Source organism: Macrobrachium nipponense, chromosome 42, assembly GCF_015104395.2.
Source record: "Macrobrachium nipponense isolate FS-2020 chromosome 42, ASM1510439v2, whole genome shotgun sequence".
Classification (NCBI taxonomy): domain Eukaryota; kingdom Metazoa; phylum Arthropoda; class Malacostraca; order Decapoda; family Palaemonidae; genus Macrobrachium; species Macrobrachium nipponense.
Genome location: NC_061103.1, coordinates 36744709 through 36769056, shown reverse-complemented (window position 1 = coordinate 36769056; position 24348 = coordinate 36744709). Strand labels below are relative to the sequence as shown.

General features: G+C 43.5%; 2 protein-coding genes across 8 annotated transcripts in view; one reads left to right on the top strand and one right to left on the bottom strand.

Annotated features, from left to right (window-relative positions):
* Positions 1 to 105: 105 nt before the first annotated feature.
* Positions 106 to 24047, top strand: LOC135213123 (zinc finger protein 883-like). Of its 7 annotated transcripts, none has more exons than XM_064247032.1 (4): positions 106 to 173; positions 10385 to 12115; positions 12923 to 13127; positions 23911 to 24047. In XM_064247032.1, the coding sequence occupies exon 2, from the start codon at positions 10503 to 10505 to the stop codon at positions 11937 to 11939; it is 1437 nt and encodes a 478-aa protein (XP_064103102.1). In that variant the 5' UTR covers positions 106 to 173; positions 10385 to 10502; the 3' UTR covers positions 11940 to 12115; positions 12923 to 13127; positions 23911 to 24047. The 7 variants fall into 7 exon arrangements, with proteins under 7 accessions (XP_064103102.1, XP_064103103.1, XP_064103101.1 ...); XM_064247033.1 differs by having other exon boundaries at positions 12923 to 13121; positions 23911 to 24045; XM_064247031.1 differs by lacking the exon at positions 23911 to 24047 and adding an exon at positions 21429 to 21526 and having other exon boundaries at positions 12923 to 13121.
* The window catches only part of LOC135213122 (uncharacterized), a 42956-nt gene continuing 40954 nt past the window's right edge, over positions 22347 to 24348 (bottom strand). Inside the window, exon 9 of the mRNA XM_064247028.1 lies at positions 22347 to 24062. Coding sequence (XP_064103098.1) covers positions 23894 to 24062 — 169 coding nt within the window. The 3' untranslated portion in view covers positions 22347 to 23893. The remainder of the gene's footprint in view (positions 24063 to 24348) is intronic.

Here is a 24348-nt window from a genome sequence, read left to right as displayed (position 1 = left end):
AATCAATAAACAATAGTTATAATAAAAAATATCTTAAATTAAAACACTCAATTACATAATTATTAACCAAAGAAATGACGGAATTGATAATTAACTTCGTTAAACAAGCAGTGTTTAAGTCGTAGAGACGTAGGCCAGGTAAACATTGTCATTTGCCGTTTGACAGCCAGAAGGTAAACACGGGTGAATATATTAATCTGTTACTTAAATTACGCATTTATTATATTTCGTTACAAACGAAAAAGACCTATAGAATGGTTATAGAGAGTGTATAACCATAGACATTTGTTTAAAGTCTTTTTTTTTTTTTTTTTTTATAGAAGTGTTGAAGTGTACAGTAGGTAGGCCTAGACGTATACCTATGCCTTCCTATTACTACTACTACCTAATTTGGTTAGACTAAGGTACTAACTACTATATTATCATCATCGTAGTTTATCTTAGGCCTGTTTATTTATAGGTAAATAAATATATATAATGAACCATTTTGAGGCTTTATACCTAAACAGGCAAAATACATCCCGTTTTACCGGCATAGGCCTAGGCTAGGCCTGCAATGAACGAGGAGCCGGTGTTATGCTTTGGTCTCGGCCTGCCTGGTCTTTATGCTTATATTTCGATGGAAGACACATGAAAGATCAATAAAAGACCAGATAATGCAGTGAATAACTTTAATAAAGAATGACAGACGCTGAAAGACAAAATAGGGTAAAACACCACGGCAGGCCAAACAGGCCACCTACAATCAACGCTTGCCACCCTCCAAAAAAGTACATTATAACGCGTCCTGACACCGGAGATGGGCATCAGTCACGACTTGTTGGTGAGAAACGGAGCTAAAGACCTTTACTCTCCTTTCGAAGTAAGTATTTTCTCCAAAGTTAGAAATGAAGGCCAAATTTTAAGATTTAAACAGAGGGTACTGAAAACGGTCTCAAACGTAGGCTATAAAAAAAAATGGAAGACGCTAGGCCTAGGCCTATTCTTGGGTTTATAGCCTACCCCTAATACAGTACCTAGTAATTGAATATCATAACTTATGGTAGATCTACAGTACTATTCCACGGCTGCCTAGACTATGACAGTTGCGGTTTTCTATGCAGTTTTACCTCCTGAACAAGAATTTTAAGTAATATTTATTCGGACGAGTGTAATTAACCCCCCGGGGGCCAGTACTAAACACAGCGAAATACATTGGATGCCCCAATCACTAGTGAATGTCGTATTTGCGGTTACGTTCCTTGCAGTCCGTGCGGAACTATTCTGTAGAATAGCCTAACTTGTATGTTGGTAAAACTGAACTAACTCATTTATTTTAATAGATTAAGTCGCCTATAGTCATTCAGCCTATTGTACCCTGTTTTGTGTAGTAGTTTGATGAACGACAATACGATAGCAAACGATGCAGTAGGCCTAATATAATGAATATTGCGGTAATTCAAAGTAATAACTCCGTGCAGACTGAAAGGAACAGCACTGAGATTACGACAGCCACTAGGGATTGGGGTGTCAAATGTATTTCGCTGTGTTAAGTACCACCCCCTGGGTGTTGCTTACAGTCGACCCCCAAAAGGTAACAGTAAAGCCTTCATAAGCAAGCCAAATACTATAGGAAACCATAACTTCCAAAGAAATACCTGATGTGGAGTTATTACCCAGAGCCACCAATATTGCTAAAGGGCAACGAAAGCGAAATGACAGGAGTCGAGGAAATGACAAAAAAGTAGGTTTTTTGAGATAATTATATAGCCTATACCCTAGACGTATGTTTCTATTTGTTTAGTTTAGGTTTTACTGATGGTAAGTTTTTGTACATGAACTTCCCTGACAGATATATACTTAGCTATAGTCTCCGACGTTCCCGACAGAATTTCAAATCTCGCGGCACACGCGACAGGTAGGTCAGGTGGTCTACCTTACCCGCCGCGTGGGTGGCGGATGTACGAACCACTCCCGTAAGCTTGTCAGATTTTTCTCTGTCGCGGGAACGATAACAACTGTTGTCGGTTCCTCTCGATAGTTTTTCGATTCTCGCTTGCCTGGAGTTAATTTGGACTTCTTTTGGTGACGTATTCGCTTTGTTGGCTTGGCATACGCTGATTGTGGACCGGTTTGATTTTGAGTTTGATTTTCTTTAACGATGTCTGATCTAGAATCGGTAGTTAAACTTCGGTGTTGTTTAGGGTTTGCGTGAATGAAGGATGTAAGGTGAGGTTGCCGAAAGCTTCGGTAGACCCCCACACGGTTTGCATGAAATGCAGGGGAATGATTGTGCGTTTGCTAACCCTTGTAGTGAATGTAAGGGATTGAATGAAGAAGAATATAAGGCTCTCTCTTCTTATGTTAGGAAGTTGGAACTGATAGAGTGCGTAAGGCTTCCTCTAGAAGTTCTAGCAGATCTAGAATGAGTGAGTTGGATGTGGATCCTAATAGTACTAACGTAGAATTAGAACCTTCTTCCCAAGTTGCAGCCCCGGCTCCCCGCACCGAAGCCGGAGATTCGCCTTCGGAGGCGGCAGCTCTGAAAGCCAAGAATCGTTCTGTGGATCAGAAGATTCGTCAGTTGGAAGGTAAGGAGAGTGTTAGTGATCAGTGCAGTGTCCCCAGTGTTGTGGAGGGTGCGTCTGACCGGCTCCTTAGTGCCTCTAGGCCTAGACCTCTTCCAGACTCCCAGTTCCAGTGGAGTAGGAAAGTCGAAAGCCGCAGGAGGGCTAGGGAGAGCCCCCACCGGTCAGGCGTTCCCTCGGCCAGATCCTGAAGTACGCTCCCAGGCTGCCTCGGATCGCTACAAGAAGGAGCTCCTACGCCAATGCTTCTCCTCTTCGTCGTCTCCCTCTCCGAAGAGAGGTTGGAACTCCCCGGATGCGTCGCGCCCGTTGAAGAGGGCTTGGAAGGCTACCCTGACAGTCCTTTGGCTTCTAGTCCGGAGGTTTTCCCGGAAGAATCGTCGGTGGAGGCGAAGAAACACAAGAAATCCTGTGATCGTTCTTCTTCTCGCGCTCCGCGCTCGGCGCTGCTTCCGAGGAAGAATTAGAAGATTCTCCTACGAGAGTACTCGCGGGACTTCAAGCTCAGATCACGGCGCTAGCAGACTCTCTAGCAGTTAGATCACGTAGGAAGAAGGACGTTTCTCTTCCGATCAAGAGATCTAGGCGCCGCTCTTCAGAGGATCGTTCTCCTTCATATGGGGAGGTTTCGTATGAAGGTGGGGCTCGCGTGAGCGCCCTCGCTCGCGGGAGCGCCCTCACTCGCCGTGAGCGCCCTCGCTCGCCTGGCTCTCTTTCAATTTCAAGGCGCCAAACATCGGTAGGACGCTCTATGGAGAAAGAAGTTTTTTCTCCAGATTGGATTCCCGCTTCCGGTAAGCGCACTGCACCTACTCATCACGCGATTTCTTCACTCCCTCGCGTGAGACTTCTCCTCAGCAGCCTCAAGATTATAGAAGGCGCCCTTATACAAGTAGGCGTTCTTCTTCCAGATGTCACTCTCCTCGAGTATCGGATCGTGACTTCTCTCCTGACAGGCATCTAGAGTCTGGTAGGAGTCGTGTGCATGATAGACGGCCTACGTTAGCCGCTCCCCCGCAAGGTAGGCGCCAAGAGCCTACTGCACATAGCTCTCCTAGTAGGCGCTCGTCTCTTTTAAGGCGTCATACTCCTGATTATTCTCCTAAGGGCAGACAACAAGAGTCTTTCAAGCGCCCTTCTCCGTGTAGGCGCTCTCCCGCTTCTAGGCGCACTTCTCCTGACCGTTTGTCTCTTGGTAGGCACCAGGAATCCCGGAAGCGCCCTTCTCCAAGTAGGCGCTCGTTAGTTTTGAAGCGCCCTTCTCCCTGAATGTTACCCTCTTGTTAGACGTCAAGAGTCTGCGCAAGCAGCCTTCTCCTAGTAGGCGCATTTCGCCTTCCAGTCGAACTTCCGTTGATCGTACGCAACTGGACAGGTATGGAGAGCCAGCGCGAACGCGCTCTGCTCTCGATAGGCGTGCTCTTCTCCTGGCAGCCGCTCGCCCCAGGATAGGTGCATAGAGTATAGTAGGCGCTCGCCTCCTCGTAAGCGCCCTGCGGATGTTTCCGAGAATTCTCGGAGTAGGAGCCCTACCTCTCCTTCGGCTGAGATTCCGTATACCTCGAAGAGGGAGTCTCATCGTATACTTCCCAGATCTTCTCATCGTTCTCCAGTGGATGTGAACTCTTCTAAGAGAGGGCGTTCTCCAACCTCTCGCTCAACTCCTGCTAGGATCCCTTCGTCACCTAAGGATCTTCCGCGCTCGCCTCGACAAGACGTCCTAGAAGGTTCGGATGAGGAACCGAACACTTCTGCTGCTGTCTCTTCTTACAAGAAGCTTACAGAGCTACTTTTACAAGTTTTTGGGGATTCCCTTACGCCTACGGCTCCTTCCTTCTCCTCACTCACTTTTTTCAACGGCGAAGACAGCGAAGAGTTCTTCTGTGTGAGGATGAAGCCAACTCTCTTTCTATGAAGAAGGCACTGAGGAGTTTTGGTTCCTGGATGGCTTCCAAAGAAGAAGCGAAAACGATGTTCGCTTTTCCTCCTTCGAAGTTATCAGGACGCGCTGGTTCTGGTACGAAACAGGAGAGCCCTTAGGATTGGGTCTACCGTCTTCGGCTGATTCGGATTTTTCGGCACTGGTAGATTCGACAAGGAGAACTGCCCTTAACTCTGCTAAGACGACTTGGGCAATGAACGAATTGGATCATTTGCTCAAAGGTATGTTTAGAGTGCTAGAAGTATTTAACTTCCTTGATTGGTCGTTGGGAGTCCTAGCCAAGAAAATTGAAGTGCCAGAGTCAATTTCACCAGATGATCTTATGTGTGTTTTGTCTTGTATGGACAAGTCAGTAAGAGACGGAGCGAGTGAAATCGCCTCCCTTTATGGGGCCGGCATCGTGAAGAAGAGGTCGGTTTACTGTTCCTTCTTAACGAAGTCGGTCTCCCATGCTCAGAGGTCTTCTTTGCTGTTTGCTCTCTGTCTACTCAGTTGTTCCCGAAACATCGAGTGCAGGACATTTCGAGGTCACTTTCGGCCAAAGCCACCCAGGACCTTTTGGCACAGTCGGCAAGAAAACCTCGCCCTTCCTTTCCTACCAAGGCTAAGAAGGAAAAGGCAAGTGTTCGAGAACCCTTTCGAGGGGCCATCTTCATCAAGAACCTCTAGTTTAGAGGTCGTAGACCTTCAAGAAGGGGTAAGACTTTCGCCAAGTCTGTTAAAGCCCCCAAATAACTTGCAAGTCCTTCAAACAACGGTGGGCGCCAGACTCTTAGAGTTTGCAGAAGTCTGGGCCCAAAAAGGGGCGGATCCTTGGACCCTTTCTATTTTGAGGAGAGGTTACCTCATCCCTTTCGTCGAAAGACCTCCCTTGACGACCATCCAAGGGAACTGACGGCCAGGTACAGAGACCCCATCATGAATCAAGCTCTCCATCTAGCAGTAGATCAGATGCTGGAGAAGGGGGCTATCGAACTAGTGACAGACCATCATTCATCGGGCTTCTACAACCGCCTTTTCCTAGTTCCGAAGTCCTCAGGGGGATGGAGACCGGTGTTGGATGTAAGCGCCCTGAACTTCTTCGTAGAAAAGAAGAAGTTCACGATGGAAACGCCTTCATCAGTGCTGGCAGCGCTTCGTCCAGGGGACTGGATGGTTTCCTTGGATTTTCAGGACGCTTACTTCCACGTACCGATCCATCCTTCCTCGAGGAAGTTTCTCAGATTCATGATGGGGGGGAAAATTTTTCAGTTCAGGGCTCTGTGTTTCGGCCTCTCGACGGCCCTCAAGTGTTCACGGGATTTTGAGGAATGTGGCTCAATGGCTTCATTTGAAAGGGGTGAGGATATCCATGTACCTCGACGATTGGCTAATAAGGGCCAATTCAGAAGATCGTTGTTTGAAGGACTTACAAGTAACTTTAGAATTGACGAAGGCTTTGGGACTTCTCGTCAATTTCAGAAGTCATCACTAATTCCCGAGCAAGAGTGTGTGTATCTCGGGATACAGATGAACTCTCTGAGTTTTCGGGCTTTTCCCTCGCAGGAAAGGATAGCCCGAGGATTCGAGAGAGTAACAACCTTCTTAGGGAAAGAAGTATGCACAGTGAGGGAGTGGATGAGTCTGCTGGGGGACACTCTCCTCTCTGGAGCAATTCGTTTCCCTAGGAAGGTTGCACCTGAGACCGCTCCAATTCTTTCTTCATCGGATTGGAGTCGTCGTTCTCAGGATTTGACGTTCTCCCTGTCGTTATCCCAGGACATCAAGAAACATCTCTTATGGTGGACAGATCCCAACCTCTTTGCGAAGGGACTGTCTCTTCAATCACAGACCCCCAACCTGGTGTTGTTCTCCGACGCGTCGGACATGGGGTGGGGTGCAACTCTGGGAACCAACGAAGTGTCAGGTACCTGGGTGGGGGACCAGGTAGCCTGGCACATCAACAGAAAGGAGTTGATGGCTGTGTGGTTGGCTCTGAAGGCTTTCGAGCCCAAAGTCAGAAGATCGGTAGTGCAGGTCAACGCGGACAACACTACAGCTCTGGCATACATCAGGAACAGGGGGGGACGCATTCCTTCTCCCTGTACGAGACAGCAAGAGACCTTCTTCGTGCAGGGAGAAAGGAATGTAAGAGCAGATCTCCTCAGCAGGAAAGATCAGGTCCTTCCCACAGAGTGGACCCTTCATCTGGATGTATGCCAGAGCCTGTGGAAGTTATGGGCAGGCCACACATAGACCTCTTTGCCACGTCAAAGAACAAGAGCTGGATCCTACTGCTCTCCGATATCGGATCCAGAGGCAGTAGCAATAGATGCTCTTCTTCTAGACTGGAACGGACTCGACGTCTACGCGTTTCCCCCCTTCAAGATCCTGGGGCTAACTATCAAGAAGTTCGTAGAGTCCGATTCAACGAGAATGACCTTAATCGCTCCCTTTTGGCCGGCCCAAGAATGGTTCACAGAGGTACTGGAATGGTTGGTGGACCTTCCAAGATCGCTCCCGCTAAGGAGCGATCTACTCAGACAACCCCACTTCGACAGGTACCACAAAAATCTCCTCGCTCTCAGTCTGACTGGTTTCAGACTGTCCAAACCAAAGTTTGGTCAGAGCGAAAGGCTTTCAGCAGCAGCTGCTAAAGCAAATCGCCAAGAGCGAGGAGACCTTTCCACCTTGCGTGTATACCAGTCAAAGTGGGATGTCTTCAGACGTTGGTGCAAGAGGAAGAACATTTCCTCTTCCAGTAACCTCTGTGACCCAAATTGCGGATTTCCTTATTTTCCTCAAAGAAGAATGTCATCTGGTTGTGTCAACTATTAAGGGATACCGCAGTATGTTGGCGGCGGTATTTCGGCATAGAGGCTTAAATATATCCGATGATAAGGACCTGCATGATCTTATTAGATCATTTGAAACCATTAAGCGTCTCATTGTAGTACCGAACTGGAATCTAGACGTAGTCCTACAATTCCTTGGATCGTCTAGATTCGAACCTCCTGGCTTAGCCTCTTTCAAGGACTTGACGAAGAAGGCTATCTTCCTTTTGGCCCTAGCTACAGCTAAAAGAGTGAGTGAGCTCCAAGCTATTGAGGGCAATGTAGGGTTTAAGGAAGATTCTATGGTATGTTCGTTTCTTCCAAGTTTCCTTGCAAAGAATGAAAACCCATCACGCCCTTGGCCCAGGAGCTTTGAAGTTCGTAGTTTATCTTTTCTAGTAGGGGAAGAGCCTGAAAAGAACTCTTTGCCCTATGAGAATTATGAAGTATTTCCTTAAGAGGAAGGAACAACTTAAGGCTAATCAAGATGTACTTTGGTGCTCCGTAAAGGACCCCACTCGGCCCATGTCGAAGAATGCTCTTTCCTTTTTTCTGAGAAGCCTTATTACAGAGGCACATGTTGCCTGTAAGGAAGATCAGTTTAGACTACTGAAAGTGAAAGCTCACGAGGTGAGAGCCATCGCAACTTCGCTTGCATTCAGAAAAAAATATGTCTGTGCGGAACTTGATGGAGGCGACTTTTTGGAGATGCCAATCGGTTTTCGCAAACCACTACCTTAGTGATGTAAAAATCACATATGATAAATGCTTCGCTTGGGTCCTTTCGTATCGGCGGATTCGGTGCTGGGGCAGGGAGCTGAAACTTATCCTGTGTAAATTTTTTATATGTTACCCATATTTTATATTGTTGTTTTTTGGTTGTCTGAAAGAGGTTGCAGGAGGCACCTCTTTTTGTCGTAATATTAACCCTTTGTATTTTGGTTAGGTGGTCTGGTGGGTTTTGGCTCCTTGCAGAGGTAGTGGTAAGGATCTGTTAGGTAAGCGGACAAGGTCCCTCTAACAGCATCCGACTTGGATTCTACCACAATAGGGGATCACATCACCCAGTGGTAGATCCGAGAGTCTTTCAGCATCAGGTCACGTCCTAGCTGTAGCTCTCCAGGCAATGCAGACTCAGAGATAGTATCTATGAAGTCTGCATCCTGAAAAGGTGAGAACCAAGGTTTTTATATCCTACAACATTAGTTGTTTCCCGTCTTACCTGTATTATTGAGCTGTCTCTTACCCTCCACCAAGGGTGCCAATCAGCTAAGTATATATCTGTCAGGGAAGTTCATGTACAAAAATGATATTGTTAAACTACAATAAAGTTTTGTACATACTTACCTGGCAGATATATACGATTAATGGCCCACCCAGCCTCCCCTCAGGAGACAGGTGGAAGAGAAAAATCTGACAAGCTTACGGGAGTGGTTCGTACATCCGCCACCCAGCGGCGGGTAAGGTAGACCACCTGACCTACCTGTCGCGTGTGCCGCGAGATTTGAAATTCTGTCGGGAACGTCGGAGACTATAGCTAAGTATATATCTGCCAGGTAAGTATGTACAAAACTTTATTGTAGTTTAACAATATCATATTTATGGTAATCCTAGCGTCGCCTAGGTTTATGAATCCTAAATGGCCGATCAAGTTTTCAGTGGATACAATATTTGACATCCTTCTATTTCCATACCTGTGTACCCAATATCCTTAATTCCCAGGAGGTTCAGTGCTAGGAGAGCTGTTAATCAGCTCATTGGTCTGTTAAACTAAGGTACACTTGAAGTTTTATGTATCTTTTGACAATATTGTGAAATGATTTTCCCAATTTTGTATGGAAGTTGAATTGTTGAAACTTCAAAAATTCAAACTAGTGGAATTGCTGATAACTACAGAAAAGTTCCGAAGGGCATCTTATATAATATCAGGGCTTCGGGGATGAATGTCAAAGTAGTATAAGCAAAAGATGGCTAATTTCTCAAATTTAATCTGTGAATTTCTCAAATTTTATCTTTAATTTCACAAATTATCTCTGTGAATATTTCTACCTATGTAAATAAATCACACTATATTGGTATAATTAACAAATGATTTTAGTAAAATTCAGAAATTGTTGGTTATTTGTCACATTTATTTTACTTATTTTACTCTTTATCTTATCTTATTTTTTCCTCTATATTTTCTGTCGTAGTTTATTCTTTGCTCCACAAATTCCTTTCCTGTCAGTATTTTTGGAGAAAAGGACCACCCCTGAGTTTATTTCTTAATTCATTATTTCCTTTTCTGTCAGTACTCTAGGAGAAAAGGACTGACCTTGATTCATCCTCTCTTTTTACCTTGCTGAACAAAGCAGGATCTTTATGCACACTTACCCAGATTATTGAACATACCAGTTCCTCAGAGTTTACTAAATAAGCCATGCCCAGGTGCAGCCAGAGGTCAATAATTGTGGCTCCACAAGCAGGACTGCATTCTTGTGCTTGGTATTGTCAGGTTCCATGCTGTCTGTTAGAAGTCAGCACAGGATGGGAGCTTCACATCCTAGCCCACTTCATTCAGGTTTTTGTTCTAGCCTTGGTGGTTTTGCCTCTGGTTCTATGACCAAAGGTTTGAAAGGAGACCTAATCGAGTCTTCATTGATACCTTCAAATTGTGACTTGGCTCCTAGTACCTATCCAGTCACTCATCACTGTCCTTTAAGCAGACCAGGAACAGATTACCATATCTCCTCCCTCTCCCTTAGGGGGGTTAGTGCTGTCAGTGCACCTATGTGGTACACTTTCAGAAGGTCCTTAACTGCATTCCTTTGGCCCCTAGCTGCAACCTCTTTCCACCTGCTCCTAACAATTGTTTCAAAGTGAAACTGCAAGGTTTTCCTCCTGTTACATCTCTCAAACCCTTTTAGAATGTTATAAAAGGCATAGATATACCAGGATACAATTATGCTCTTGCCAGAATTTAACAATAGTCACTAATTCATTATCTGACTTGAAAAATGTGAAAATTTGCCAAGCAGTGTACCATGTATTATTGAAATTTTAAGTTATGTGAATTTTTTCAGCCATACATTCAGGAGGGAAGAAGACAGAATAAATGTCAGGATTGCTACACCTTTTTGAAGATGACAACCTCTAAGGAAAGCCTTCATTAGACGTCCTGATTATTGATTGGTTACTACCATGGCAGAGACGAAACAATCCCTAAAGTGTGAGCACTGCGGTATTTTAAGTACATGTCGAGCATCAATGGACATCCACCTTCGCTCGCATTTTGGCATAAAGCCCTATAGTTGTAGCATCTGTGGGAAATCGTTCAGTCGAAAAGCGAACTGTCAGAGGCATGAGTCTGGTCATTCTGGTGACAAACCTTATGAGTGTGGTGTTTGTCTAGCAAGATATACATCAAAAGGAACCTTGACAAAGCACTTGAAGTTTCACACAGGCGAGAACTTGCTGGACTGCGAGGTCTGTGGCAGGAAATTCACCCAAAATAGCCATCTGAAGGCCCACTTGCGAACCCATACGGGGGAGAAGCCTTTTCAGTGTTCCATTTGCCGCAAGAAGTTTTCCTTGGAGTACGACCTTAAGATGCACCAGACTGTTCATGAGGGAAGAGAGATGCCGTGTACCATCTGTGGGAAAGTGTTTCATCATTTGGGATCCTTCAGGGGACATATGCTCAGACACTCACAGACGAAGGTGTTTAAGTGTTCCATATGTGGAATCGAATTCAACTCCAATTGTAGCCTCAAAGCTCACTTGCGAGTCCACACAGGAGAGAAACCGTTTGTTTGCACAGTTTGTAACCGAGGATTCAGCAGGCAGACAGGCCTGAAGGACCATAGTTTGATACATGACAGAGAAAGAGCCTTGCTCGAGTCCAAGTCGGATGACCAGGAGTGTTCTGAAAATGACTCTAGTCATTTTTGTGGTATCTGTCGAAAGAGATACGCTAACAAGTATAGTCTTAATCAACACATGAAAGTGCATGCAGAGAAGCCAATCAGATGTCCCGATTGTCGAAGGATATTCACAAGCGAGAGTTATTTGAAAAAACATCAGGAGAATAGAGCCTGCTACATGAAGAAGTTCAGGTGTTCGTTTTGCGTTCGTGTGTTCCTGAAGAAAATGAACATTATCATGCATGTAAAGAGTACTCATTCTGCTGAGTTGAAGGAAGTTCAATCATTTCCTTGCGATAAAGAGAAATTATTCATGTGCAGCGTTTGCAAGAAGTATTTTCCAAATGAGCGATCACGAATGTGGCATGAAGTTTGTGCGCATAAGTTAGTAGAACAAGTTAAATCAGATACAAGTGAGAAACAGACTATTAGTGCTGTAAATTGCAATTCCAAAGAACTGATTGGCAGGAAGAGTGATGAAGACAGCAGGGATTCAGGTTCTGAGAGCGATAAGGATCCGAGCGATCTCTATCCAGAAAACAGTATCTTTATTAAAGAGGAGGATATAGACAGCAATGAGTCTCTGTCTGCCAAACTAGACAGACCTGAAGGTAAAAAATCCATTGAGAATCTAAAAGAGGACTCGGTAGTTATAAAGAGCGAAAAGAACGAGGACTGTTTGTTCATCAAAGAAGAATGTGACTATGCAAGCTAAGCATCTCTTCCAGATTATGATATTTCTACATATTTTTTACTATTTTGTAAATCGGTGGTATCGTGAAAACGCATTCATAGTGTGAATAGCTAGACTGTGCTGGTCCTGAGAGATTTTGGCATCTCGGAGAAGATTATAGAGAGGTAGCTCCCTACTGTGCATCATTGATCAATATGGTAAGTGTACTGACATTGTCATTGATTTCTTGATATTATCAGGATGACTGTGATATGTAATCAAAAGAACATGGTTTTATGTTTCAAATAGTACACAGTAGCTGTGGAAAATAGTGTTCATTTTTATGGGTGTGAAATTTTTCTTAAACTGTGGTTATATTTAGAAGGAAGGACTTTTTAATGCTTCTTTTGGACTTTGATTTTGTAGATTTTGAGGGTCAAAGCTGAAAATAGGTCACCATCTCATTTCCTTGTACGTGTCATGTTATAGATAGTAGTAGCATAGCAACATTGAATTGCATTGCTGAGGTTAATGGAGATCACTAGCCACACCTTAGATGGTTAGGTTGTGTATTACCCTTAAACTGTGGTGGATGAGGCCCATTTTAGTCAGATCATTGGCATCACTGCTAATCTATTAACTAGTTTTAGTTTTTGTGTAAAAAATTTGTGTAAATTTAATGTCATTATAGCTACAGTTTGTGCAGTGAATGAGATTTTGCTTGCAAAGTTTATCAGTCTTTTTATTTTGTTGCTTTTTCTAACTTCTCATTTGGAGCAATTTTTATCTATTTGAAAAAGAAATAAGCAGTATTAAAACAAAGACAAGTCCATGGTTTGCTGTAAACATCAAAGGAAATTAATAATCATATTCCTGTACATATGTTTTCACTTATGTAGTTCAGTGACAAAACCATTTACACGGGAATAGAAATGTATGAAAATATGAAACAGAAGAGGGTAGTTAACCTTTAAGAAAACTGATGATCTAAGAAAACCGTTTATCATCATATAACAATTTTTCAGAGTTGGCAGAATGAATAACAACGACAATGCGTAATTAACAGTTATGGTATTGGAGGTTTCTGCAAAGATGTACATTACTGGAAAAATACACTGTTTGAAAAAGTATGTTAAAGCCATGCAGTGTGTTTAGATGTGAATGTCGTCGTCTATGTTGTTCAGCTAAATCTCAGGAATACAGAGAAATCTTTTGGAGACTAAGGTACAGGTAGGTGTTTTATTTGTCAAGTTTACATTAGTTTTTCTTTTAGATGTTTTGTTTTAAAAAGTGGTTACATATACTGTATTTTGTATGGGTTTCCATGATTGGAAGATGATTGAAAGTAGTACATTGTCAGAAATTACTGGAAGACATTTTCCTTCCTTTTTTACTATAGTTAACTTGTTCTTCTGTTTATATTTTTATTGCAAGTATTTTTGGAGAAAAGGACAAACCCTGTCTCCTCCTTTGTTTGTACTTTGCTTAATAAATGAAGAAAGGATCATTATGCTTTAGCCTTGGTGGTTTTCCTTCTGATTCTAGACACGAAGTTTTGAAAGGAGACCTAATTCAGTGTTCATTGATACCTTCAAATTGTGACTTAAAGTCTCCTGGAACCTGTCCAGTCACTCATCACTGTCCTTTGAGGAGACCAGGAACACTGTACCGTCTCCCTCTCGTTTTAATTGAGGTTGTCCTTGATCTGAGTGAGAGTTTCTGAACTCAGGGCAACAGCAAGCTGAATTTGAAAGGCCAAATCAGGTTACTGAATATTCTCCCTCTGCTTCAGTTGAAGTTTTCCTCAGTCTGTGACATCTTTAGTAGGGCCTGAGTGAGTTACATTCATATTATTAGAAGGAAGGACTTTTGAGGGCTTTTCTTTATAAATTCAGTTTAAAAGATTTATTTGACGTTTAACACTAGAGGTAATTCATCTCATTTATTTGTGGGTGTCATGTTATAGATGATTGCATGGCAACACTGAATTGCATGACTTGAGGTATGAGAAAGTAATTTTCACTTGCAACACTTCAGATAAAATGGTTAGGTATTAACTTAAAACTTGGGTGAACGAGGTTCCTTTTGGTCAAGTTATTGAGGAAACTTAAATTATTAACCAATTTTAGTTTTGTTCATGCCACTTACCTGACAGATATATATATAGCTGTATTTTCTGAAGTCCGACAGAATTTCAAAACTCGCGGCACACGCAGTGGGCGGCCAGGTGGTAGTACCCATTCCCGCCGCTGGGAGGCGGATATCAGGAACCATTCCCATATTCTATTCATATTTTTTTTTGTCGCCGGTCGGTAAACTACTGTTTACAGACCTCCGCCCAGGATTTTTTGGATTTGACTCGCATTTAAGTATCTGATTGACTTTTGGTATTGATTTTGGATTGTTGGATTGGCATACGCGATAGTGGACCGTTTTTTTACTTTGGATTGGCTTTTCTGTAAACGTGATGTCTGGATCAAGTGCAGTGAGTTTCAGAGTGTGTGTGAGGAGTGATTGTAAGGTGAGGCTGCCGAAATCATCGGTAGACCCCCACACAGTATGTATGAGTTGTAGGGGGCATATTTGTTTGATGGATGATCGGTGCAATGAATGTGATGGATTGGCCGATGATGATTGGAAGGTGTATGATTCCTATCGGCGTAAATTAGAACGCGATAGGATCGGGAGGTCTTCCTCCAGGAGTGGTTCTACCAAAGGTAAGGGTGATAATATTTCTCCTGTAATAACACCTGTAGATTTTGCATCTCCTAAACCTGTGTTGCCTTCGGGCCCTGAATCTGTGTCGGGAGAAGGTAATGCTCTCTCTCTTATTTTGGAGTCTCTACGTACTCTAGAGACCAAAGTGAAAGCCTTGGAAACTGGCTCAGTGCAAGTGCGTGATCGTGCCCCTAGTGTTGTGGAGGGGGCGTCAGATCGGCCCCATAATGCCTCTAGGCCTAGACCGCTATCGGACTCCCAGGAATCAGGGAGGGGGTATGTCAAAAGCCGCAAGAGGGTTACGGGGGCTCCCCACTGATCTGGCGTCCTTTCGGCAGGCCTTGTTGCAAAGTCCCAGGCTGTCAAGGAGCGCGCACGGGCGCGCATCCTTAAGGACCGCTTTTCGTCCTCCGAAGCGTCCTCTCCGCGCAAGGGGTGGAGCGCTCGGAGAGACTCTCGTCCGCTGAAAAGGACGTTTCGTGTTGAGGACGCTTCACGTCCTGTATCGCCGCTTTCTTCGGAGGACGCTTATGACGCTTTTCCGTCTCAGAAGAGAGGTAAAATCTCATCCGACGAGGTCGCTGGGTTGCGCGCACAGGTGCGTATCCCTGAGAAGCAGGTAGCTGCACCTGTGAGAAGGAAGGAGGTGTCCCCTCGCCCCTCGTCTTCTCGCAGGATCAGCCTTGCTCCCTCTGTTCGTTCCTCTCCAACGAAGAACATTCTTTTGTCCCTTCAGGACCAGCTATCGACGCTTATGGCTCAGAGGACTCGCCCAGCAGCAGTCGAGCCTAGTCGGAGGAAGGACCTTAGACTGCCCGTTAAGAGGACGAAGCAGTCTCCTTCTCCCTCTCCTCGCTCGTCTCTTTCGCCGATTGCGTCTCCTTCGGCGATTCGCCGATCTCGTTCGCCCGCTAAGAAGATGGATCGTCAGGACGCTTTCGTTCCCTCTCGACGTCATGGGCAGGCTGCTTGCCGTGATTTTCGGGAGGACGCTCAGGACGCTTTTGAGTGCGATCAGGACGCTTTTGAAGACGCTCGGTAGGATGCTCGGCAGGACGCTCGGCAGGACGCTCGGCAGGACGCTTTTCAGGACGCTTTGGGGGACTCCGGCCAAGAAGAAGACGTACACCAGGACTCTGGGTTGTGCGCACAGGCGCGTATACCTGAGAAAATGTCTTCCTTTTCGTTGAGGAAACGTAAGGACGCTTCTCTTGCAAGTGAGGCTGCCTCGGGCGTCGCTAAGGACGCTCATCGCCGTCAGGACGCTCTGCCTCCTTCGAGCGGTAAACACCACAAAGAAGACAACCTAGATAAGGCTTCTACCAGTAAACATCGGGGGTCTTTGATTAAGGCAAGACCCGATAGACGTACGCCCTCTCCGGAGAGGCGGTCTCTTCTTCCGATTAGAGAAGAAGGAGAGTTGAGTAGTCCTGCTGACTCTGTTGAAGAGGAACCTTCTGCTGCCTCTTCAATCTCGGACTATAAAGTTCTTGTGCGGCTGTTGCGTTCGTCCTTCGAGGACAAGTTCCAGCCTGCAGCTCCCAAGTCTCCTCCTTCGCAGTTGTCATCCTCTAAGACTTGTAAGACCCCGGAGTTTGTCGAGATGAAGACTTCGCTCTCTACTAAGCGGGCATTCAAGAAACTCCAAGACTGGATGGAACGAAGGAAGGATCAAGGCAAGACAACTTTCGCCCTTCCTCCCGCTAGACTCAGCGGTAAAGGAGGTATGTGGTATAAAACCAAAGAAGACGTGGGTGTGAGAATCCCTTCTTCAGCACAAGGGGATTTCTCCAGCTTGTTGGATTCTCAGAGGAGGTCCCTTTTATCCACTGCTAAAGTGACCTGGACCCCTACGGAGACGGACCATCATTTGAAGGGGCTGCTCCGGACTCTTGAAGTATTCAACTTCCTAGACTGGTGCTTGGGAGTTCTGGATCTGCAATCGAGAAGCCCAGAGTCTCTCAGTCTGGGGGAGCTGTCCAGCGTGCTATCATGCATGGACAAAGCCGTCAGGGATGGTTCAGAGGAGCTGGTCTCTCATTTTGGGACGGCCTTCTTGAAGAAGAGAGCTTTGCTGTGTAATTTCACGGCTCGATCAGTTACTCCAGCTCAGAAAGCGGAGCTGCTCTTTTCTCCTATTACGAACCATCTCTTCCCCCAGACTTTGGTTAAGGACCTGGCAAGCAGTTTGCAAGAAAAGGCAACGCAGGACCTCTTAGCCCAGTCCTCGAGAAGTCCGGCAGTTCCTTCCACTTCTTCGGCTTTTGTACGACCGCCGAAGAAGGTTAAGCCCTTTCGTGGGGCTCCTCCCTCGAGAGCAGCTGCTCGAGGGAGAGGGCTTGCAAGAGGAAGAGCTTCTTTCAAACCAAAGCCATCTAAGTGAGACGCATGTCCTTCAGACACCAGTCGGAGCCAGACTGAAGTTCTTTGCGGGAGCATGGAGAGAGAGAGACACGGACCCTTGGTCCCTCAAGATCGTGGAGCAGGGGTACAAGATCCCCTTTTTAGACTTCTCCTCTTTCTACGACTCCCAGAGACCTTTCTCCATCCTATCAGGGAGAAAAGAAACAAGTTTTATTCGATCTTCTACAACAAATGATCGAAAAAAGAGCGGTGGAACAAGTCGCGGACCTGGGGTCTCCAGGCTTTTACAACAGGATTTTCCTAGTACCAAAGCAGTCGTCAGGTTGGCGTCCAGTCCTAGATGTAAGCAGGCTCAATCTTTTCGTGGAAAAGACCAAATTCACGATGGAGACGCCTCATTCTGTTCTGGAAGCCTTGAGACCGGGCGACTGGATGGTGTCCTTAGACCTGCAGGACGCGTACTTTCACATCCCAATCCACCCTCTTTCAAGAAAGTACCTAAGATTCGTCTTGGGCAAAAAAGTGTGGCAGTTCAGAGCTCTTTGTTTCGGCCTGACCACTTCTCCAATGGTGTTCACCGTAGTCATGAAAAATGTGGCGAGGCGGCTACACTCTTCAGGGATAAGAGTTTCCCTTTACCTCGACGACTGGCTTATCAGAGCTTCGTCGAGAGAGAAGTGTCTGAAGGACTTGCAGTTCACGTTAGCCCTAGCGAAGTCCCTGGGACTTCTTGTCAACCTCGAAAAGTCGCATCTGACCCCGACACAGTCCATCGTGTATCTGGGGATTCAGATGGATTCAGTGGCTTTTCGAGCGTTTCCGTCCCAGGAACGTCAGCGGCTAGGATTAGAGAAGATCTCGGCCTTCTTGGGGAAAGAAACTTGCTCGGCGAGGGAATGGATGAGTCTGCTGGGCATCATTTCATCGCTAGAAAGGTTTGTTTCCTTGGGAAGACTGCACCTCAGACCTCTCCAGTTTTTCCTTGCGGACGAGTGGAAGGTCAAGGATGATCTCAATGCGATCTTGAGAATATCGCATCCAATAAAGAGCCATCTAAGATGGTGGTTCGACCCACAGAAACTATAGGAGGGCTTGTCCCTAGTTCTTCTGAGCCCCGACCTAGTGTTGTTCTCAGACGCTTCCATCGCGGGCTGGGGAGCAACACCAGGAGGGGAGGAAGTGTCAGGCTCCTGGAGAGGGGAACAGGTAGCCTGGCACATAAATGTCAAAGAGCTAGCAGCAATCTTTCTGTTGCTGCAGTTCTTCGAAGGGAGTTTGACGAACAAGATTGTTCAAGTAAACTCCGACAATACCACAGCACTCGCTTATTTGAAGAATCAGGGAGGAACACACTCCAGAACTTTGTTTCACCTGGCGAAGGAGATTCTGCTGTGGGCGAAAACAAGAAAGGTTACGATCCTGATGAGGTTCATTGCAGGAGTGCAAAACGTCAGGGCCGACCTTCTCAGTCGTCGGGAACAAATCCTACCGACAATGGATCTTAAACAAAGACGTGTGTCGAGACCTTTGGAGGTTGTGGGGACGTCCTCTGGTCGACTTATTCGCGACGTCGAGGACCAAGAGGCTTCCTCTGTATTGCTCCCCGGTCCTAGATCCAGAAGCAATCGCTGTGGACGCGTTGCTATGGAATTGGACGGGCCTAGATCTGTACGCCTTCCCGCCATTCAAGATCATAGGGGAAGTCATGAGGAAGTTTGCGGCTTCAGACTATACGACGAGGTTGACCCTTATCGCCCCGATGTGGCCAGCGAGAGAATGGTTCACAGAGGTCATGCCTTTCCTTGTAGACTTTCCAAGGATGTTGCCCTGGAGGAAAGATCTACTCAAACAGCCTCACTTTGAAAGGTATCACCAAAACCTCTCCGCTCTGGGTCTGACTGCGTTCAGACTATCGAAAAGTTGGCCAGAGCGAGAGGTTTTTCGAAAGCAGCTGCGAGAGCAATCGCAAATGCAAGACGTGCATCTACAAGAGCTGTATACCAATCGAAGTGGGCTTCCTTCAGGGCATGGTGTAAAAAGGAGGGAGTTTCCTCTTCCACGACCTCTGTGAACCAGATAGCCGATTTTCTGCTCTTTCTCAGGAATGTGCAGAAATTAGCAGTCCCTACCATCAAGGGATATAAGAGCATGTTGTCAGCAGTTTTTAGGCACAGAGGCCTGGACCTTTCTGACAACAAAGACATTCATGATCTCATAAAATCTTTTGAGACTTCAAAGATTCCCCAAACGAGACCGCCTTCATGGAACCTTGACGTGGTTCTTAGGTTCTTAATGTCAAGTCCTTTTGAACCACTTCAAGCAGCGTCTCTTCGAAACTTGACAAGGAAGGCTCTTTTCCTAACTTCTCTGGCGACGGCTAAGAGAGTTAGTGAAATACAAGCTTTTAGTAATCTAGTGGGATTCAAAGGAGACAACGCGGTCTGCTCTTTGAGCCCAACTTTCTTGGCAAAGAATGAAAATCCTTCTAACCCTTGGCCGAAAAGCTTCGAGATCAAGGGTATGTCAAGTCTGGTGGGCCAAGAACCAGAGAGAGCCCTGTGCCCTGTCAGGGCTCTCAAGTTCTATGTGCATAGAACAAAAGAGGTAAGAGGTCCCTCAGGTAATCTCTGGTGCTCTGTGAAGAGACCAGAGTTACCTTTATCTAAGAATGCTGTTGCTTTCTTTCTGAGGGACGTCATTAAAGAGGCTCATTCATCTTGCCAGAAGACTAATTTGAGCCTCTTACGAGTAAAAGCTCATGAAGTTAGAGCTGTCGCTACCTCTCTTGCCTTCCAAAAGAATATGTCAATCAAGGACATTCTTGATGGCACCTTTTGGAGGAGCAACTCTGTCTTCGCCTCACATTACCTAAGGGATGTGAGAACGATTTATGACTGTAATTCTCTTGGGCCATACGTTTCTGCAGACACAGTCTTGGGGGCTGGAGGTAGCTCTTTCCCTATCCCTTAGTTAGGTTTAGGTTAGTTTTTATTGTTGTGTTTTTAGGTTGTGGTGAGTCTTGTGTGAAGATCTCCCATCCCTTAGTTTAGTATTCAAGGGGTCTTTGGATAGTTGGTCAGGTGGTGGTCAGTTGCTTCGTTGCCCTCATGTGTATGGCTCGATGGTCTTGTCACGTTGAGGTCACGTCCCCGTTGACAGATCATCCAGAGCGCACCAGTACTACAGGTCTTCACCTGGCTGGCAACTCTGATTAAGCAAAAGCAGGCTTAAGTGACAGTAATCACAGAGTCTACTTTGCTAACAGGTGAGGAACCAAGATATACATCATCTACTTAATTTAAGTTTCCTATAAATCCTATTCTGTCTCTTCCCACCATCCGAAGGTGGGATTCAGCTATATATATATCTGTCAGGTAAGTGGCATGAACAAAATGTTATTGTTATAATACAATTAAGTTTGTTCATACTTACCTGGCAGATATATATAATTAAAGTGCCCACCCTCCTCCCCTCAGGAGACAGGGGCATTAATAAAATATGAATAGAAAATGGGAATGGTTCCTGATATCCGCCTCCCAGCGGCGGGAATGGGTACTACCACCTGGCCGCCCACTGCGTGTGCCGCGAGTTTTGAAATTCTGTCGGACTTCAGAAAATACAGCTATATATATATCTGCCAGGCAAGTATGAACAGACTTAATTGTATTATAACAATAACATTTTTATCTAAAACGTGAGTGTAAAATCAGTATGTCACTGCAGCTATAGTCGGTGTAAATTGTAATTTATTTTAGGAAAGTGATAGAAACAACTATATGGACTTGAAAATTTCGTCTTGGTATTTGTGAAAACAGAAGACAGGATGAGTCAAGTTTAAGGTAACTTTATCACCATAAAACAATTTTTCAGAGGAGGCAGAAAAGACCTAACAAACAGAATTCATGTTTGATCGTTATGAAATTAAGGGTTCTGTGAATATGTGCATTGCTGGAAAAATACACAATAGCAAAAAGTAAGTTACAAGCCAGGTGATGGGCGATATGTTTGATGTGATGTACATCGTACTCTTTTGTGCTGTTCAGCTAATCTCAGTAATGCAGAGAAATCTGGACTTATAAGTGGTTATTGGATTATTTTTTTATATGGGTGTCCAAGATTAAAAAATGGTTAAAAAACAAGAATTTACCAGAGGATGTTTTCCTTCTTTGTAGATTGGAGAATATATACATTAATTCTTGATTTCAGTTAACAACTTTATATACGTACACTTATGGAAACCAATGACACAATAGAAGTCTTGTAATTCTACCACATATATCAATTTTAGTTTGCCTCAAAAACACTCGGTTATTTCATGAGTAATCTGTTTAATCGTGCTGTTTATCCACTAGTCTTTGCTTACTGTCTTCATTTTTCATGAGTAAGAAAAGTGAAAAAGATTGAATAACAGCTTGTGAGTATGTTGCTGAAGACAAACCACTCTTTCAGGGTAAAGGAAATCTGAATCTACCAATCTGCTTTCATAAGAGTGAGGATGTGTGGAAAACTTTCTGTTATGGACAATATTTTTGGAGTTTTGTTTCTTATCTTCTTCATACTGCTGGAAAAGGTAAAATATTTATTTTTTTCTTTTGTGCATAAGTTGCATTGAACTCTTGGCAAGGAATTTATGGATACTCAATTGTTTCACATAGGGTTTTACTCTGTGGGAAATAGTATAATTGTAGGTTGTACTATTTCAGTTATGCAAACTATATTATGATAGAAATATTTTTGTCAGTGAATGTACATTGTTTTTAAAACATACCTGCTGTATTTTATACAAAATTGTTTATATCTGCTTGTAGCTTAAAAGCAACTTAAGTTCAGGATACAAGCACTATTTTACTAGATTTTGAAACGGTAGAGGAATGCAATAAAATTCACAGCTGTCTCCTATACACCTGTCAATACCCAACACATTGATAAAACCATGAGTATTTTTTTTATCTTCATCATATTGAATTATTGTCATTAAGATAGTCGAGTTCTTTAGTTAGCACTGTTAAGCTTATGCATTAGTTTAGAGTAGTATTCTTTTGTTTGTACCATATCACTTGTGATATTAGACATGGTGTTACATATTCATTAGGTTTATCTAGGATTAGTAGTATATCATTTCAAAGTTTGGGTCATGTGCTAGACCACATTAACTTGATAGGTCTTATCCAGAAGCTGATGATTGACCAGAAAAAGTTATAATTGAGTACCCAATTGACTATCCTTTCGTTAGTTCAGGAGACGGGAATCGGATACCCACCAATGGGCAAACTCATTTAGTTCCAAATATTCACATTACTTTAGTTTTCCAGGTATACGAGGTCCTGTAGATTTCAAGGACCAAAATTAGGAAGTAAAAATAGGAAGTAAACTGTACTGTTATCTTTTATGGTTTAATAAATACAGTTATGAAAATTAAATGCATGAATGATGATGATGATGATGACAGGCAAAAAAGTCATATTGAACTAATAATATTAAGTTCATGAAAGAAATAGAAACTGCAAATGCTTATGATTGCGATAATGACGAGGTAAATCAGTGTAAGAATAAAAATATGAAAGCTTGCAATAGGAGCAAAAGTTTGAAGAAGACTGTCCTCAGTCTGAATTCTAAACTGCTCTCCAACAAAATAACAGTATTGCTTAAATTAAGAACCTTAAACTGTGATGCAACTTGGTAGCACACTAACCTATGCCAATTAATACATCCTAAATAAAGATTAACGATAACAGTACCAATAGAAGGAGACACGGAGAACAGTTCTAATATATTTTGTAATATAGGCCCTTTATAGCATTTCAACTAAATATGAGTCACCTTAAAATTATTATGCCCTTTCTGTTGAAAGTAACAGTTTTATGATGAGCCATTTATATTTTATATATCAGTATAAAAATGAAAAGGCAGTTGACATTACAAATGCCTGAATATTGGCCCCATGTTTAACATGAAAATTCCTAACTCAGAACTAGACTTGGAGATCATTGTAAAACAGCTATAATAAAAGATACAAAATTGAGAATCGGCCTTCCCTCTCTTGAAAATAGAGCTATAAAAGATACAGTGAGAATTGGCCTTGCTTCTCTTGAAAATACAATTATTTTGAGCTTGATAGTGCTAAACTTGTAAATATTTAGAACAAAACTTGCCAAAATTATTCACTTTTCACAGAACTGACGTCACAAACCACTTTGGTAAAAGGTAATGTCAATGTCATTTCATTCCAAGAAATGACTTGACCATAATGTAAAGCTATGAGAGACAAGCATCTGATGTAGTTGTGATACCTCACTTAGTTGCTAAATACTTAATAGATCTGTAGTCGATTTGCTCCTTCACTATTTTTTGAGGTACTTTCAACCATTAATAGGTCCACAACTAGTGAATAATTTCATCAGGTTTGTCTAAGTCGGTTTGTCTAAGTCAGTACATGTGATGTAACAGTTATATAATGCAAGCTGTTTGTGTCACTGCTAATGAACATTATCATGATAAATGTTATACTATGACTTGCTGCTATTTGATCCCATATATCATTTACATGATCTTGAAAATGCAATTTTGTAAGAAAATTTTTATGGGAGAAACTGTCCCATACATATTTTTGTTAAATATAATAGGATAGTTGTAAATCTCACACCTCATTTTACAAATGTTAGGTGTCTTTGGAACATAATTCTACTTTCTATTAGGCAAGGTGTGTCAAACTTCAAACAAACAATTACTTGGTTTTCTATTCTTGTGTTATGACAAAACTCTGTTTATCTTGTGTTGCAGTATCCTTTGTTTTGGCAAAACTAGTTTGTTTGCTGTGTCATGGTCTCCCTTGTTTTTGCAAAGTACGTACTAGTTTGTTTGCATTGAAACACTTGCACTGCTGCATTTTGGAAATTATCTCGACTATCATGTTTTTACTTTCTGTCACTAGTATCAAGAGTTGAAGATGGTACTGTGCTTGGAGCTTCAGATGAGCAGTCTGGAAATTCGTCTTCACAGTTTAAGCCTTCTCTTCCTGCTGCCATGGCACGTTGGTTAGCCTTCGAAAGTCCTTCAGAAGATGGTTCTCCAATCAGCTGATTGCTGCAAACATCAGGAATAATAATTAAACGTATGTTTGTGGAAAGGTAATGTATGCGAGTTAGCGTTAACTTTTCAGTATCATTTTCTGTTATACACAGTTCTCATGCTTATGTAAACAAAACAGCTGGATATTTTTATATCATTAACTAAATTACTGTAATGATTGTATTTCTGATTATGAGAAATAGCTTTTCAGTATTATTTCTGTTGTACACAATTCTTATGCTTATGTAAACAATACAGCTGGATATTTTTACATCATTAACTAAATTACTGTAATGATTGT